The sequence below is a fragment of the Chiloscyllium plagiosum genome, chromosome 11, assembly GCF_004010195.1.
Source record: "Chiloscyllium plagiosum isolate BGI_BamShark_2017 chromosome 11, ASM401019v2, whole genome shotgun sequence".
NCBI classification, from domain to species: domain Eukaryota; kingdom Metazoa; phylum Chordata; class Chondrichthyes; order Orectolobiformes; family Hemiscylliidae; genus Chiloscyllium; species Chiloscyllium plagiosum.
The window spans coordinates 85,494,309-85,511,590 of record NC_057720.1 but is presented as its reverse complement, the minus strand read 5'-3'; the positions used below and the strand labels follow the sequence as shown (position 1 = coordinate 85,511,590).

Here is a 17,282-nt window from a genome sequence, read left to right as displayed (position 1 = left end):
TGGGTCCCACCCCCCCACCTTACTAGTTTAAATCCTCCTGAGCAGCTCTAGCAAATTTCCCTGCCAGTATATTGGTCCCCTTCCAATTTAGGTGCAATCCGTCCTTCTTGTACAGGTCACTTCTACGCCAAAAGAGATTCTAATGATCCAAAAATGTGAATCATTCTCCCATAAACCAGCTCATCTGCTCTATCATCCTATTGCTGCCCTCATTAGCTCGTAGCATCAGGAGTAATCCAGATATTACTACTCTCGAGGATCTCCTTTTTAAATTCCTGCCTAACTCTCTGTAATCTCCCTTCAGAATCTCAACCTTTCCCCTCCCTATGTCGTTGGTTCCATAGTTAACAGTGACCTCTAGCTGGCCTCTCTCCCCCTTGAGTATATTTTGCACCCTCTCTGAGACACCCTTGATCCTGGCACCAGAGAAACAACACACCATTCTGATTTTTTGCTGCTGGCCACAGAAACCTCTGTCTGTACCTCAGACTAGACAGTTCCCTAACACAGTTGATCTCTTGGAAACCGACATAACCCTCATTGCATTAGAGCCAGTCTCAATACCAGAAACTTGGCTGTTCATGCTGCGTTCCCCTGAGAATCCATCACATACTTGTTTGAAATGGGGATAGCCACAGAAGACTCCTGCACTAACCTCTCTTACCTTTCCTGGATTTAACCCATCTATGTGACTATATCTGTGACACTTCCCCTTCCTATAACTGCTATCCATCACATACTGTTGCGATTGCAAATTCCTCACTACCACTAACTGTCTCTCCAAAAAATCCATTCGATCTGATAGGATTTGCAACCAACAGCATTTATTGCAGATATAATCCACAGTAACCGTTGAACTCTCTTTAAACTCCCACATCTGACAAGAAGCGCATATCACTCTACGAAAGGTCATTTTTGCTCCTTCACAAACTACAGACCCAGAAAATAACACCGTCTTATTCCTCTGCAAAGCACTGCTCCAGGTTAAAACTATTCACTTATCTGTTTCTGTGCTGTGACTTCGCCCAAACAGTTCGTCCAAGATCAGCTGTGAAATTCACTATTTGTTGATTTTCCCAGACACACACAGATGTCCAACAAATTCAAACAGCAAAGGCAGTAACTGCGCAGGCAGACTGTGGTGTCAGTTTCTTTCTTTCTCTCTCTCCTGCACTGACCTCACCATATGCTTCCTTTGTCTGTACCTCTCCCTTTTTAAAAGTGCTGTTGTTTTGACTTTTCTTTCCCCAAAGTTCCAAAACAATGCAACAGCATATGAAACAGTAATTACTGCTCCTGGAATTTGAGGAAATCACCGCCACTGTCACAACAAACCAAACTGCAAATTGGAGGAACAACACCTCATCTTCTGCCTGGGCAGCCGACAGCCCAGAAGACTCAACACCTGAGTTCTCCAATTTCAAGTAACCTCCATTCTCATCTCCCGACTCCATTTCCAGCCCCTCCCCCATCTCCCTGCTACCATCTGGATTCATTCCTCCCATTCACCAACAGGTCATACCCTCTACATGTCTTCATCTATCTCCACTTCACCACCCTGACCCCGCCACCTCCTTTACCTGCAGCTCCCCCTATAACACCCCCAGTCCTGAAGAAGGATTACACCTGAAACGTCTACTTCTCCACCTCCTGATGCTGCCTGGCTTGCTGCGGTCTTCCAGCCTCCTGCCTGTCTACTCTAAAACGGCCCAGCAGTCACTCATTTTAAGGGCTATTATGAGCAGACAACAAAAATGCTGACCTTGCCGTGACACCCACATCTCATGAAAATAAAAAGAAAGAAAAATAGCTTTTTAGTGTCTCTGGGCTATTCACACGGACTTCTGGTTTTAGGTCATTTTGGCAACTCTGACAATACATTGAGGAACTCCTTTTTGGCAAAACCGAAAAAACACTCCCTGACAGTGATCTATTTCTGCTCCTTTCAAAGATTCTGTGTCTCTCTCACTATCTTCCCTGTGTGTTTGCAGTAGGTATGATGTGGAGGTACTAGTGTTGAACTGGGGTGGACAAAGTCAGAAGTCACACTACACCAAGTTATAGTCCAACAGGTTTATTTGAAGTCACTAGCTTTTAGAGTGCTGCTCCTTCATCTGGTAAAGTCCCTTATTTATTAATTTCCAGTATTATAAAAATTCCAGGTGGTCTGCCCAATTTAATTTGTTTTATCAATTTGGAATGGTTCTGGCATTTCAGATGGAGTTTAAGAAACAACCACTGTGCTGTAGATCTGGAATCAAAAGTAGATCAGACCAGATAAGGATGGCAGATTTTTAATTCTCTGAAGGACATTAATGAACCAAATGGATTTTTTCAACTAGCAACAATATAGTTTTGTAGTCACCATTAGATGAGCATTTTCATCCCAGATTAATGCAAATTTCACGATCTCAGCTGATGGATTTAAACGCTTACCTCTCATAAGTCTGGGTTTCTGGATTGCAAATCTCATGACTATTATGACACTACCTCTTAATGTCTACATTTCGCTTACTCAGTTGAACAATCCATCCAGTTAACTTAAACCAATGACCGCAAAATCTTCAAAACACACAGTTTTGTGGTACTTTCATCCTGAAAAATGTGCTTTGAGAACTCAATCTGAACAAAAGTGCTCCTTGTGCAAATTTCCCCTGTTCGAGAATGATACCAAACTCAGAAGTGTGAAAGTTAAAGATATAAAGCCAAGGAATGTCATGGGTTCCAGTAGTCGGGTCATCAGACTGTCAGGAGACATTCTCAACATTCCTTTACCTTTGATGCATTCCAGTTGCTTAGGTTGTCACAAATAAATCTGCACACAGCACTTTCTGAACAATGGATGGGTAGGACAATCATCTCGGAGGAAGGACAATGGTTAAAGAGAAGCTTCACAGATATCAATCACAAAATCAAAGCTAGCACAAGCAATTTCCATTGCTTTTCTTAAAAAAAAACTCACTGATACTATACATACTTGACACACCCAGCCAAAAGGCCTCGTCAATGAGCCAATTTGCATGCTATCTAAGCACCATTCAGATGGAACTCAATTATGGCAGCTCCATCAACAGATTTACAGCTTAAAACGAATGTTGGCCAGATAACTTCGGATAAGGTGTGATAGGAACTCAATGTTTGAATCCCTCTAATTAGGCTTCTTGGCCTGCCAAAGTAAGAAAATGGCTCTTATCAAAGTCATACAATGATGACAGAGTTAAACTATCTTGTCTCCTCTTTCTTTTTCTATCTGTAACCTTTAACAGGGTTGAATGTATCATTCTTCTCCAATGTTGGGTGTGAATGCATTCCGCTGGTTTCATTTTTATTTAATTTCAGCCAGAGAATCACCTGCAACAGTTTTGCATTCAGTTCACACAGACATAGCTGTGGTGACTCCAAGGATTTATCCTTGCTCCACTCCTTTTCCTCATCTAATGTTGTTATTAAGCAAAACCATGCTAGGTTCCTTATGTAGACAGGCAGGAGGCTGGAAGAATACAGCAAGTTAGGCAGCATCAGGAGGTATAGAAGTCGACGTTTCGGGTGTAGCCCTTCTTCAGGATTGGCTCCTTATGTACACTGATATCACACAGCACCAGCTTGACCCCTCCACTGTCCTTGAAGTAGTTTGTGTTATTTTTAGATCAGCCTGTTTAGACATTTTATGACATTTGTCCATGGACATTATACCCTAAGGTGAACTTAACATTTCCATTGCACCACAAGATCAGTGTGGGTGAACAGAAATTTAATCTGCTGTATATGGTCTGACAGAGTTAATATCTGTGTGACTGCAGGAAGCACCACCTAGTGCAATGATGTCACACGGTCTTGGTTAGAGGAAAGAAGGAACTGTTATTCGACTGGAAGTCATGGAGTAGTGGCAAAGTCACTGGACTAAAAATCCAGAGGCCCAGACTAATCCTCTGGGGACATGGATCGATCCCACCATGACAGCTGGTGGAATTTGAATTAATAATATCTGGAATTGAAAGCTATTCTCAGCAATGCTGCCCTGAATCTACTATTGATTGTCATAAAAACGTATCTGGTTCATTAATTTTTGATATCTTTAAATTGGACTATTCCTGTACATGCCTGACCAGACTCTCACATCAAACTTGTTAAATGTGATGTCATACAAAGCATCCTCTATCCTAACTCATATCAAGTCCATTCATCTGTAACCTCTATGCTCACTGACATGCATTGGCTCCCAATTTAGCAACAGGTAAGATTTTTAAATTTTCATATCATTTTCAAACCTCTTCATGGAGTACCCCTTTCCTCCAGTTCCAGAGCCCCCTAAGAAATTTATGCTTCTCTAATTCTAGCTTTTGAGCATCCCCTATTTTCTTGGCTTTTCCATTGGTGTTTGCGCCTCTCGTCACATGATCCTAAGCTCTGGACTTTCTCCCTAAACCTCTTTTGCTTAATTTTTCCTTCGTACTCCATTAAACCTGAGATTTGACCAAGTTTTTCAATATCTATCCTACTGTCTCTAAACACGACTTAATGTTATATCATGTTTTCTAATGTCATGTGATTCATCAGGAGGTTTAATCTGCAGGAATAAATCAATAAAGTGACATTTGTGTTAACTGATAAAGATTCCATAGGACCAAATGGAGAAGTAAGTAAAGTAAAACCACTTGGATAACCAAGTCAATTGTTTACATGACTGTAGATGTTTTCCAACTGTTCACCAAAAAAACATGATGAATTTATCAAGTTGCAAAGTTGACATTGACCTATCTGCTGAAATCATATACTTTATCTGTCATCAATGATCAATACTTCAATGTTCACTGCTTAAACATAAACTAACTGCAATTTATATTAATGTTTTAAATGAAGGGTCTGAGCATAACACATGCTCAATTTGCATTTCATACAAATTTAAGCTATTAGGAGGAAACAAAGGAACTGCAAAAGTATAAAGGCAGATGAAGTGAGTGTTAAGCAAATGACAGACCAAATTTAATGCTTACATGTGAGAAGCTATATATTTTGCAAGAAAAATAGAAAAAGCAGATTTCAAAATGGGGACACAAAATGGGGGAGGCGATAGCCTCGCGGTGTTATCGCTGGACTGTTAATCCAGAGACCCAGATAATGTACCGGGGAATCGGGTTCAAATCCCACCACAGCAGATTGTGGAATGTGAATTCAATAAAAACAAAATATCTGGAATTAAGGGTCTAATGATGACCACGAGTCCATTGTCGATTTTTGGAAAAACCCATCTGTTCATTAATGTACTTTACGGAAGGAAACTGCCGTCCTTATAAGGTCTGGCCCACATGTAATTCAAGACCCACAACAATGTAGTTGACTCTTCAACTGTTCTCTGAGCAATTAGGGATGGACAATAAAGGCTGGTCCAGCCAGCGATGTCTCATCCCACAAGTGAATAAAAACTCAAGAGAATATTTGCATTCAAAGGGACCTATGTGCTCTTTTACATGAATCACAAAAGCTGCAAGCTTATCCAGCCCACACCTGAGAACACAGTTTCAAGTTTGTTTTCAAAATAAAGAGTCTTCAGTATAAAATTGAACAAATGAATTGGGCCTGGGCCATGGCTAGAGTAGCTCTGGTTTGTTTAGCTGAGAAAGGATTCACACTTCAAGGTAATGCGACAAAGGGTGAAAAAAAGAATCCCTGGTATGTGGAGCAATTGAATAAGCTTAACCCAGAATCACTGGTGATCTCAATGAAACATGAAAAACACTTCATCATTTAAAAGGGTAGTTGCTGAGAGATGATCCCCTTAGCTGAATAATCTATAACTCCAAGTCATAGCCTCAGAATTAGGGAAATGCCATTTTTGAACTAAGATTGGAAAAACTTTCTTCACTCAAGATCTGAGAAATATGATACCCTAGAGTGCTGAAGACAAAATTTGTTAGATATGTGGATGCACATGGAGTTAATGGATATACGCTTCATGTTTGAAGATAGAATTCATGTAAGTATCAACTATAACTATACAAATGGTGGAACAAGTTCAAATGGCAAAATGACACATTCCTGTTTATACTCCTTTCTTAAAATTGAATGACAGGATCAGACAGGTGGAGAGGGGATGTGATAGTATATCAACCTGCGATACAACCTTAGACAAATGAAGAAGATGCAATATTTTCAACTATCCTTCAACCTGAGTATAGGGGAGCTGTTTCTTTCCTTTGCCCTTGAGAGTTACAACTTCTGGTGGAATCAGTTTATTGAATGGCACTCACTGAAAGGTTCACTAATCTTAGAGCAGCTCAGTCCCTGTAATTCAGTTTTGAGCTGAGCAATATTTCTAATACATGATACAGTATCCTTTTTGTTGGAAAAGACATTTTATGACCTTTCTGCTGACCCTCGACTCGCCTTGTCTTTCACACAACAACAGCATTTTCCCCCCAAGCAAACTGCTGACTCTGCCCAACATCACAAAATTCACTCTTTAATGACAATACAAAAACCTATTTTATCTGCAGGTCGGACTAAAGTACAGCTCTCAATACTGCCATCCACATTCACTGATGGTTTTTAAAGAAACAGCAACTAAAATTGAAATAAACAGCCCTGAAACAAAACTGAAAGAAACACACAATCAATAAAGCAGTTTATGAGGAAAAGCCCAAGCAGCTCAGAAAGGGAAAGATTTGTGGAACATTCTTCAATTGCACTATCTTAGAACAAGGTACTGGATAAAATCCAAAATACACCAGTTGTCCAGAACCCCGGGTCTCAAAAGTAACTGAGCGACAGACTCACTTGTAAGCTCCATGCTTAGAGTTCTCCAATTTCACAATCCTTTAGGACTAACCAAAATATGAAAGAGCTGTACATTTTCACACAGCCTAAAGGGATGCACAGAAGGCAACAGGAGAACCAGCTTGTCCCACTTGATTTCAGTAACCAATTCTCAAAAAGCAGGAATTTTTTCATCTCAAGGCCATCTTACAAACAAATGTGAAGACTAAACTTGCTCTTCACTGACAGCAGCAGTGGAACGTCTGGAGAAAATGGATCAACACCACCCATCCTCCCGCCCCTCAAGGATTTGCATATAAATTACAGGGCACAGTGAGAAGCATTTGAAAAAAATGAATGGAATTCTTCAGAATTTTACAACTGAACACACCTAACTTAAATGGCAAGCACAAGCCCTAGAATTCTCATTAACCCTTACAAATTCTAAATTTAGGTGCCATAGGCAAGAATTTATGAAGTATTCAAAACACTGGTTGCATATTAAAGTTAGAGGATTAGTATCATTATATCAAGTATAAGCCATCTCCACAGAGAGTTAACTGCTCACATGTTGAACAACGCTTCTGTTCAAAACTGCTTCACTGTTCATGTCTGAACCTATTTATGAGGACCACTCCTTTAACAGAAACAATCGTGAGAAGAACATTTTTGTTTCTTATAAAAGAATTCAATAGGGAAGCAGTGAAAGGGTGACCCCCACTGACAGTACACTGCTGCATCGAGCAGAATGCAATGGATTTCATATTATAGTTAACTCCCAATACTACCTTGAGTACTATACAGTATATGAAATTTTTGGGGAGAAAAAGGAGAGAAAACAGTCAACTGCACTCATGTCCCCTCTGGTCATTTAGGCTGTTTCAGTGCTCTAAGTTTCGAACCAGATTTTTTTGGGGGAGGGGTGGTGGAAAGGTTGTGGGGACAAAGTGCAGGTTTAACAATAATTTCATGTTTTGGTACGTAGTACATTTAACTTGAAGAGATCAAAAATGCTTGCCCACTTCAAATTTTAGGCTTCACAACCAATACTTACAGAAATGCTAAAATCTGCTTTGAAAGGTAGACCAAGGAATAGCAAAATTGACTTCCTACTACTGCAATACTAACTAAACCAGCTTCCATATTTCAACAGTCAAATCAGCATAATTTTCCGAAATTTACATCATCTGCTAATTTGTATTTTATGGGAAAAATAGTAACTACGAACCATGAGAATTAGATTATTACGTAGAAATGTTTTCAGATATACATGAACACAAGAAAACCAAGAAGACTGGAGGCCTATAACCAATGGACTGCCACAAGGATCGGTGCTGGGTCCACTAATTTTCATCATTTATATAAATGACTTGGATGTGAGCATAAGAGGTACAGTTAATAAGTCTGCAGATGACAGTATAGGTGGACAGCAAAGAAGGTTACCTCAGATTGCACCAGGATCTTGACCAGATGGGGCAATGGTCTGAGAAATGGCAGATGAAGTTTAATTTAGATAAATGTGAGGTGCTGCATTTTGGGAAAGCAAATCTTAGCAGGACTTATACATTTAATGGTAAGGTCCGCGGGAGTGTTGCTGAACAAAGAGACCTTAGAATGCAGGTTCATAGCTCTTTGAAAGTGGAGTCGCAGTTAGATAGGATAGTGAAGAAGGCATTTGGTATGCTTTCTTTTATTGGTCAGAGTACTGAGTACAGGAGTTGGGAGGTCATATTGCAGCTGTACAGGACATTGGTTTGGCCACTTTTGGAATATTGCGTGCAATTCTGCTCTCCTTCCTACCGGAAGGATATTGTGAAACTTGAAAGGGTTCAAAAAAGAATTACAAGCATGTTCCCGGGGTTGGAGGATGTGAGCTATAGGATGAGGTTTAATAGGCTGGGGCTGTTTTCCCTGGAGCGTCGAAGGCTAAGGAGTGACCTTATAGAGGTTTATAAAATCGTGAGGGGCATGGATAAGGATAAATCGACAAAGTCTCTTCCCTCGGATAGGGGGAGTCCAGAACTAGAGGGCATAGGTTTTGGGTGAGAGATGAAGTTTTAAAAGAGACCTAAGGGACAACTTTTTCACGCAGAGGGTGGTACGTGTATGGAATGAGCTGCCAGAGGATGTGGTGGAGGCTGGTACGATTGCAACATTTAAAAGGCATCTGGACGGGTATATGAATAGGAAGGGTTTGGTGGGATATGGGCTGGGTGCTGGCAGGTGAGACTAGATTAATTTAGGATATCTGGTCTGCATGGACAAATTGGACCCAAGGTTCTGTTTCCTTGCTGTACATCTCTATGACTCAAAGCTTTTTTTATGTAACAACTAGAATGTTCATGTCGCAAACAGACATTTCATACTGCCACGTGTGCATAATAACAACTTTCGTGTTTAAAGGTATTTCTTGAGGATTCTTTACTCTTCAAGTGTTAATTTCAAGCTTGAAATGAAAACATAACAGAATCACATTACATGCACTGGTCAACAGGATGAACAAAGGCCACAACTGTCAATATAGAGGAATGTCGGGCACTAAACTGATAACAGTAATGCAAATTGCTTCCATTTAAGAGCATTTGGATTTCTAACATTGCCAAATCATTACATGCAAGTTCCATTTCAACTCAGAAATAGTCCAAGGTTTCCATGGAACCTCCTAGCTTGAACTTCATTTGGACTCTACATTAGTCCTTAAGTGTTTGCTTCAATTAGCTTTTTCCAGATATTGGCCAACCAGGAAAATTACCCTGACTTCATTAGAGGAAAGCCACAGAAGCATTTTACAGTCAGTCACAGAGGTGGGATAGAAGTTATGCTTCTCTTTGCAAGACTCGTCCCTCTTGTGTAATTCAATAGTTAGCCCTCACCACTCACCTACCTCAATGCTCCTGAAATTATGCCATACCATGCCCCTTCACACTTTCCCAAAGGATACCCTCCATGCCAACTCAAGTCTCTCCACAAAATCCCAACAGTGCCCCCTGTTTCATCAATCCATGCTCCTCCATCTACTTTCAATGGACCCTCAGATACTTCTGGTCAATCCAAGATTCTCCACCAGCCCAAAATTACCCCTATATCCTCCAAGCAATAGCATTTCTATGCTCCTTTATCCAGTATACACTCAGAACTGAAAAAATCCCATAGGAACATTGTCATATGCAGAGAAGTTTTAAAAGCCCAATTACTCAGAGCTTTAAAAAACTTGTTTCTACAATTTTATACAAGTGTTTCAATCAACCTGACATCTAAAATATTAACACCTGGAACAAACTTATGTAATAATTCTTTATCTCATGCAAACAAACACTAAATCGTTTATAAAATAGATCCAAGAAAAAAACCAATCAAGCATTATTTTGTTTTGTGTGTAGCTGTTTCAATAAACTAACGGATGTTTGGACTCTCAGTCAAGCATGCATGATAACATGTCACAGGCTTAAAATAAGGGATATCGCAACAAAAACAGAGGTAAGTAGGAATAAGGAATCTCTGGAATTCATTACCCACACAGAAATGCAGATCTGTTTATTTAATATATTCAAGACTAAATTTGACAGACTTTTAATTGAAAAGGGAATCTGAGGTTTTGTAGTGCTTAGTGGAGTTCAAGCCACAATTACATGGTCATGATTTTCTTGAATGACAGAGCAAGCTTGAGGGATTAAATTTATTTCTCATGTCAATCAGCTTGTGACATCCCCTTATATATCAAGGCATTACAATGTTGAGGAGCCCTCAACAATTATTCAGGAAACACAACAGAATAAGAAATGGGATTAAATCTAACCAATAAAAAAGTTTGTTCCAATTCAGTGTCCTTATCTTCCAATTGTCGACTTGATTGCAAATACTTTGGATGGAGAATCTAATTAGGAGTCGACAGTACAGTCGAAAGGAGTATGTCTTTCACCTCATTTGGGGCAAAACTCCAAAAAAGCCCAAATGAGGAGCTACCAGCACAGCACTGCTATCTAATAATGCTGCATTGTGTAGCAAATATATCCTATTAGATAACAACATGAAACAGTAGTAAGTGATGATCTGATCCACTGTAAAGGCTTTTCATTATGCAAAATGTCAAGCAATATAGTAATTAAAAGAACTAATGCACTTCATGCAATCCCAGAGAAGAGACATTGGCAAAAGGCTCATGAATTTTAAAGTCTGAAACCATGATTTATAACCAAAGAAAATATTAAACAGAGAACAAGAATGTTATGATTGACTATACGAGTGGATGATTTGATAGAAAGCGTCTTGTCACTGGAACCAAATCAAGTTCAGGCACTATAAACTATCACAAACCAGACCTTCAGGCATCATTCAACATCAGAAAGTCAAACCCAGACAATTTGTCTTTGATTATTCAACTGTTCATTATATTCTTTTCTCTTTACTATCACACCAACATGAGCCTTTTAATCCCATTTCTGCCTTTCATTGCTACACCTCCCAAGTGAATTCTCAAGTTTATTACATCTAAAACTCATTGAGCTTCACTAAAATCTCTAATTAATACAACTAGTTCACAATAATATTCTCCATTTGGAAGGAAAATAGCAGTCGATGTATGGGAATACCACCATCACCCAGTCCCAAAAGTTCATGCATCATCATGATTTGCAATTATATTCTCGTACTTTGGCTAGGTTAAAACCCTAGATTTCACTTTCAAAAAGCAATTCAAGGAGACAGCCCAATACATACTTCTCCAGGTCAACAATGGGTGGAGACTAAATGCTGGCTTAGCCAGCGAAGCTCATGTTCTGTAAAAAAAATTGTTAAAAATTACAGTTGATCATGAATTCAGAATATTTAATATTTCTTCCAATAGTATTTATTTTTAATAGTCCTAGTATCTTACCAGAATTTGCTGTCTCAACCATGCTGATTCAGCCTGAAAAAAACAAAATACTGAACTAGAGGCAGAGCGAAGAACTGAGCTGCAGATTTTTATCGTACTATTTGATATATTAAAGTCAAATGTAACAGCTAATCGTCATCCTGATGCCGACATTTGTTTAAGTTTGATTTCGAGAAATTGACACCAATGCAATTTTCAGTGCTGAACCTTGTCCCTGATCGCACAAATCTTCCCTGTTGCTTGGGTCAAGGAGATTGTGAGGACTGTAGCTGCTGGAGTCTATACAGTGTGGTGCTGGAAAAAGCAAAGCATGTCAGGCAGGATGAGGGATTAAGCCCAAAATGTTAACTCTCTTGCTCCTCAGATGCTGCATGACCTGTTGTGCTTTTCCAGTGCCACACTTTATCGACTTGGATCAAGGAAGCTGGATTTAGATGTGTCAATACTGAGACCTGGCTCTTTGAATCCTATTCAAACAAGTGCCAATAAAAATGAGGCTTCAACTTGCTTGAAATGGAATTTTTCAAATACTTTGCAGCGTAGGAACGAATTATCAACAAACATGCTCCACAATTCATCATCTGGGTATCTAATGAGATTGAAAGAACCTCTTAGGATGATTAAGCAGTAAACAAAAGGGAACTTCTCAGTTGCTGAGCTGCCACTGATGACTCACACGGATTAAATCTACTGTGGTCATCTTTTACTTTGGTGTTACTCAGAATTATGTTGTTTGATGATAATAATATATTAGTAACAAGAAAATACTATTTCAATAATTCTGGAGAAATTTCAAATCAACAGTTTGATTTGAAATAGTCACCATTTTCTCCTCCCTTTTCTATTTGCCATACACTACAACATGCTTAACTGAAGACGAGCCATTCAGAAGTGGTTGCACATCTAAAGTACCAGACAGCTTACATGACAGGCAGAATAAATACACATAGTACTGTCATGATGGAAGCATCCAGATTTTAAATGCACAATTTTGCACACTAAGGAGACAAAATTCATGGACTGTACTCCAACAACTTGACGATATGGTTTAGTTACACCAACAGAAGCAACTTTGTTTATAAATAAGTATGTAAGTTAGCATACTTATCATCAACCTGAGCAAGAAATCTTCTCAAATATCGTTAATTGTTTATAAATAGCAGAATCAGCATTTTCGATACTGGCCAACATTAAATGCATTTGTCAAACACTGATCTTGGGAGTTGACAAGGATTACCTATTGAATAAGATCACAACAGGTCAGGCAGCATCCAAGGAGAGAAAGTAAGCTAACGTTTTGAGTTGATATGACTCTTCATCAGCGCTGACATGAGTTGTGGAGGGGACAGCATTAATGAAATAGCTCGGGGTGTTTGTTTGGACTGCTGGGGGAGAAAGGATGTTGATTACTTCTTGGATATTTGTTGCTATCAAAAGGTCTTCACAAACCTACAGCTTAGAAGATGGACATAAGGCAGAACAACACAACAATAACCAACTAAAATCAAGAACTTTGCAATGTCAACCTGATTTAGTAGCACTCTCACCTTTAAAACCTTGTCGTTAAGACTTTAAACTGAGTTTTAAGGGACCACACATTGTTCTTTTGGACTACAAACCAATGTGGAAGTCTGACATTGTCGTCACAATGGAAGAATGACTGTAGAATTCTAGGTCTTGGTTGCGTGTGACTTGGAAGGAGAAGGTGACTTCAAGACTATAATGGTCCAATGTGTCTGCTGCCTTTGTCCTTTGGGATGGCAGAAGTCACAGGTTTCGGAGATACTTTTAACTAAGCCTTGGCTAGTTCCGGCATTACAATAGAACAAAGTGCATATATGCTGCGCAGATGAATGTAAGAAATGAATATTTAAGGTTGTTGATCATTGACTCCAATTTGACAAGGGCTCCTTGAGGCCACACTTGATCAAGTGTAGCTGGATTTTAAGAACACTTTCATCTGAACTCTGGAGTTCACCTCTTCAGTTCATGTTTAAACGTAAGCTGTAATGGGATCTAGCACACAGTAAGAGTAAAGAAGAGTAAAGAAAGCATATCCAAATCTACATTCAATAGATGATCAAATAGAGACAGGAAAAGGAAGTTTATAATAACTGTCAGATTCATTACAATAGAGGATCAAGCAGAACATAGAAAGTGCAGAGATGAACTTAAAAAGGCAATCAGGGACAAAGGCTTATGAAACAAAAACATGATTTGGAGATGCCGGTGTTGGACTGGGGTGTACAAAGTTAAAAATCACACAACACCAGGTTATAGTCCAACAGGTTTAACTGGAAGCACACTAGCTTTCGAGTGACGTTCCTTCATCAGGTGATAGTGGAGGGCTCGATCGTAACACAGAATTTATAGCAAAAATTTACAGTATGATGTAACTGAAATTATACGTTGAAAAATTGATTGTTAAGCCTTTCATCTGTTAGAATACAGTGATAGTTTCACTTATTTCATGTGTAAATCACAAAACCTTTTTTTTAGAGTTGCATTCTCGGGTTAGCTTTTAACAATGGTGATGGCTAGACAATATGTTGAAGGTGTTGGCCCCCTGTGTTCTCTGTCTATGACCTGATGTTTAGATTGATTCTAATCTAAAAAAGTGAGATAAGTGAGATTACATAAATTCATGCAGTTTTTCAGCTCAGAGTTCTACAAAAACAAAAACAAAAATTGATAGAGAAACTCAGCAGGCCTGGCACCAGCTGTGGGAAGAAAGCAGAATTAACTTTGAGTCAAGTGACTCTTCATCAGTCACCAGAATTGAATCTGCAACTGCTTTTTTCCTGCATATGCTGCCAAACCTACTGAGTTTCTCCAGCAATTTCTGTTTTTGTTTCCTAAGTAGGAATTCCTTTTCTAACAGCACCGTGGCTGTTCCTACACTATATGGACTACAAAATTCAAAAACACTTGAAAATCATCTTCTCAAGGGCTATTAAGTGACAGGCAACACAGTTCATTGTATGAAAGGATACAAATGAATAACATGGAAAAAATAAAGTTGAGTGTTCACATGGATTCAAAACTGACTAAGGCATTGAAAGCAGACACGACTAATAAATAGTTGTTGTTCAGTCTGGGGAAGCATAGAGTAGTATGTCCAAGAAATCTGTATTAGCACTACTGCTACTTTGGATGTTGTGTTAATGGCCTGCACTTGGGTACAGGTGACATGATTTGCAGATGATACAAAGTTTAGAATTGCAGTGAACAACAGAGGTTGTAACAGATTCCAAAAGGACACAAACTACTGAATTAGCAGACTCATAGCATTTTAAATTTAGTGCAGGAAAGTAAAGTGATTAACTTCAAAAGGAAGAGTGAGGAGAGGCAATCTAAACCGAATTGTAAAATTTTCAAGGTCTGCAGGAATAAGTGACAAAGATACAAACACATGATTCTCTTAAAGTTGCAGGACAAGTTAATTGGGGGTAAAAACTGGGACACAGAGAAAAAAGAAAAGAAAATTGAACTAAACTTTTACAAAAACATTGATTGGACCTCATATCCAGTGTTGACTTCTTGAAACCAAACTGACACACTTTGGGAAGGATGTCATAGCTTTCGAGAGGGTGGCCAAGAAGCTTACTCGAGTAATACAAGGGATGGGAGTCTTCAAGTAGATGGAAAGAAGGGAAAGATTATGATTGCTCTCCATAGAGATGGTAGATTTTAAAAGTTGGAAGAGTGGAATTAATTTTCACTGGCAGAAGGTTCAACAGTCACAAAACACAGATAATTTCTAACAGTAAAGGGACAGTGAGAAGTTTTTTTTTAAAATGGAGTGAGCTATGGTCCAGAACACACTATCTGAAAGGATGAAAGCTAGTAAATTTTAAAAGATGTTTGAATACTTAGTTTGAAAGGAACAAGGTACAACATGGAACAAACTGGTGCAATCTTTGTCGCATGAATGTTACAAAACAGAATTGCCGAAATTTCCTTCCTTTCTATTCAGCTCTAAAATAACAAGTATGAGTTGTGTTGTGAAATATAGACTCCATGAAAAAGACACTTTTTTCCAAATTAACACAACATGATGTGTAATATGAAAAGGATTTGAAAAAGCATGCATTTACTGTGAATACTTAAGTATTGGTCTGCCAGTTTCTAAGATTGCTTCGGTGGTCTGAGGCACAGGGTATATGAAAAATCTTACCAAGAAAAGCAGAAAATCTTACCCTGATAAGCTTCCCTGTTTCACAGAATATCATACAAGCTAAACATATGGCTCACGGTTCTTCCATGCACAACTCAAGTCACCACCAATGGATATAGAAGAGGCATTCTATATTCATGCAATTGCTTATAAAACGTTGGGAAAACAAAATGTATTGTCAATCCTGAAGTGAAGTGCAGCCCTTCTGACACCAGTTGGACCAACATTTTGGTGGGTGACTTGAGAACACATTCCAGAAGTTTTCAAAGGGAATCACTGTGTTTTCTGCTCCAACAGCCTTGTTAGTAGTTGCACACTATTCACACAATTGGCTGAATATAACCAAAACCCACTCAGTTCTTGGAAGGTCACTTCATAAACAGCAGTGACTGGAATGTAGCATTCCAGTCACCCACTTGCTCAGATATTTCATTGCTATGGGACACACAGAAATATTTATTTCAAAGTGTCAATGCAAAATAGAAGCTCAATATTCCCATTGTGCAGCAGTAAAAATCTCCAGCCTGATACATACTTCAGAATTTTAAATTATGTCAATTTCACCTCAGGAAAAAGTGAGGACTACAAATGCTGGAGATCAGAGTCAAAAAGTGTGGCACTGGAAAAGCACAGTAGGTCAGGTAGCTTCTGAGGAGCAGGAGAGTTGATGCTTCGGGCATAAGCCCTTCATCAGGAATTTTACCTCATCCCAAGGAAATAGTCTTGGAACACTCAACAGAATTACTACTAAATGAAAAACTGTCATGTCTTTATGAGAACAGGAATGACATGATTCAGATGCAATGCACCAACAATCCGACTTTCAATTATAACAGAAAAGGCGTCAATCCATTAACAGTACATCTTAAGGCAGCCTCGCTACATATAACATCCATAAATGAGCAATTTTAGGAACGTATAGGATCTGCAAAGTCCACTATCATCAGATGATGTCTGTTTGTGCTTCGCTTCTGAAAATTGTGGTCAAAAACAGAATCCCTTAAAAGTTTTAATTTCGAATATTTTGATCTCCCTAGTTCAATCCTATCATACATAGTTCATCTATTCAATGAGCATCAAGGCAGTTCAGCACATGCTATAAATTGTTAGCAACAGAATGTCATGTGATGGAGAATTAATAACATAATGTAACCTCCATGCTCCAGTTTATTTAAATGTAGAAGAACTCAGTGATTTCCAAAGGAGCACATTTGCTGCCATTATATGAACAATTCTCATTAAGTAAATTAATTTTAACACCAAAATCTATAACAAACCTGGGACAGGACACAGTCAATTTCCAATTCCTGCCGACCAATCTCATCACAAGCAACAGATGATCAACAGCTGGCAATCACCTGACAAAATGATTTGCTCACCCACTTGGTCAAGAAATGATGTAGCACATTTTATGAGATAGTTATGAAGAATAGGTTCAATTCCAGTTCAGGAATGATGAGAGATACTCATATCAAGTGT

The 17,282-nt window shown here is 38.9% G+C and overlaps 1 protein-coding gene across 12 annotated transcripts in view; it reads right to left on the bottom strand.

Moving 5' to 3' along the window:
- Positions 1 to 17,282, bottom strand: part of rasal2 (RAS protein activator like 2) — a 415,750-nt gene that overhangs the window by 177,917 nt on the left and 220,551 nt on the right. The window contains exon 1 of one of the 12 annotated variants that reach the window (XM_043699995.1): positions 6,775 to 6,890. The exons of the other annotated variants lie outside the window; for them this stretch is intronic. Within the exon in view, the coding sequence (XP_043555930.1) occupies positions 6,775 to 6,787 (13 nt within the window). The 5' untranslated portion in view covers positions 6,788 to 6,890. Of the gene's footprint in view, positions 1 to 6,774; positions 6,891 to 17,282 lie in introns of those variants that run through there. 12 annotated transcript variants of the gene reach the window in all.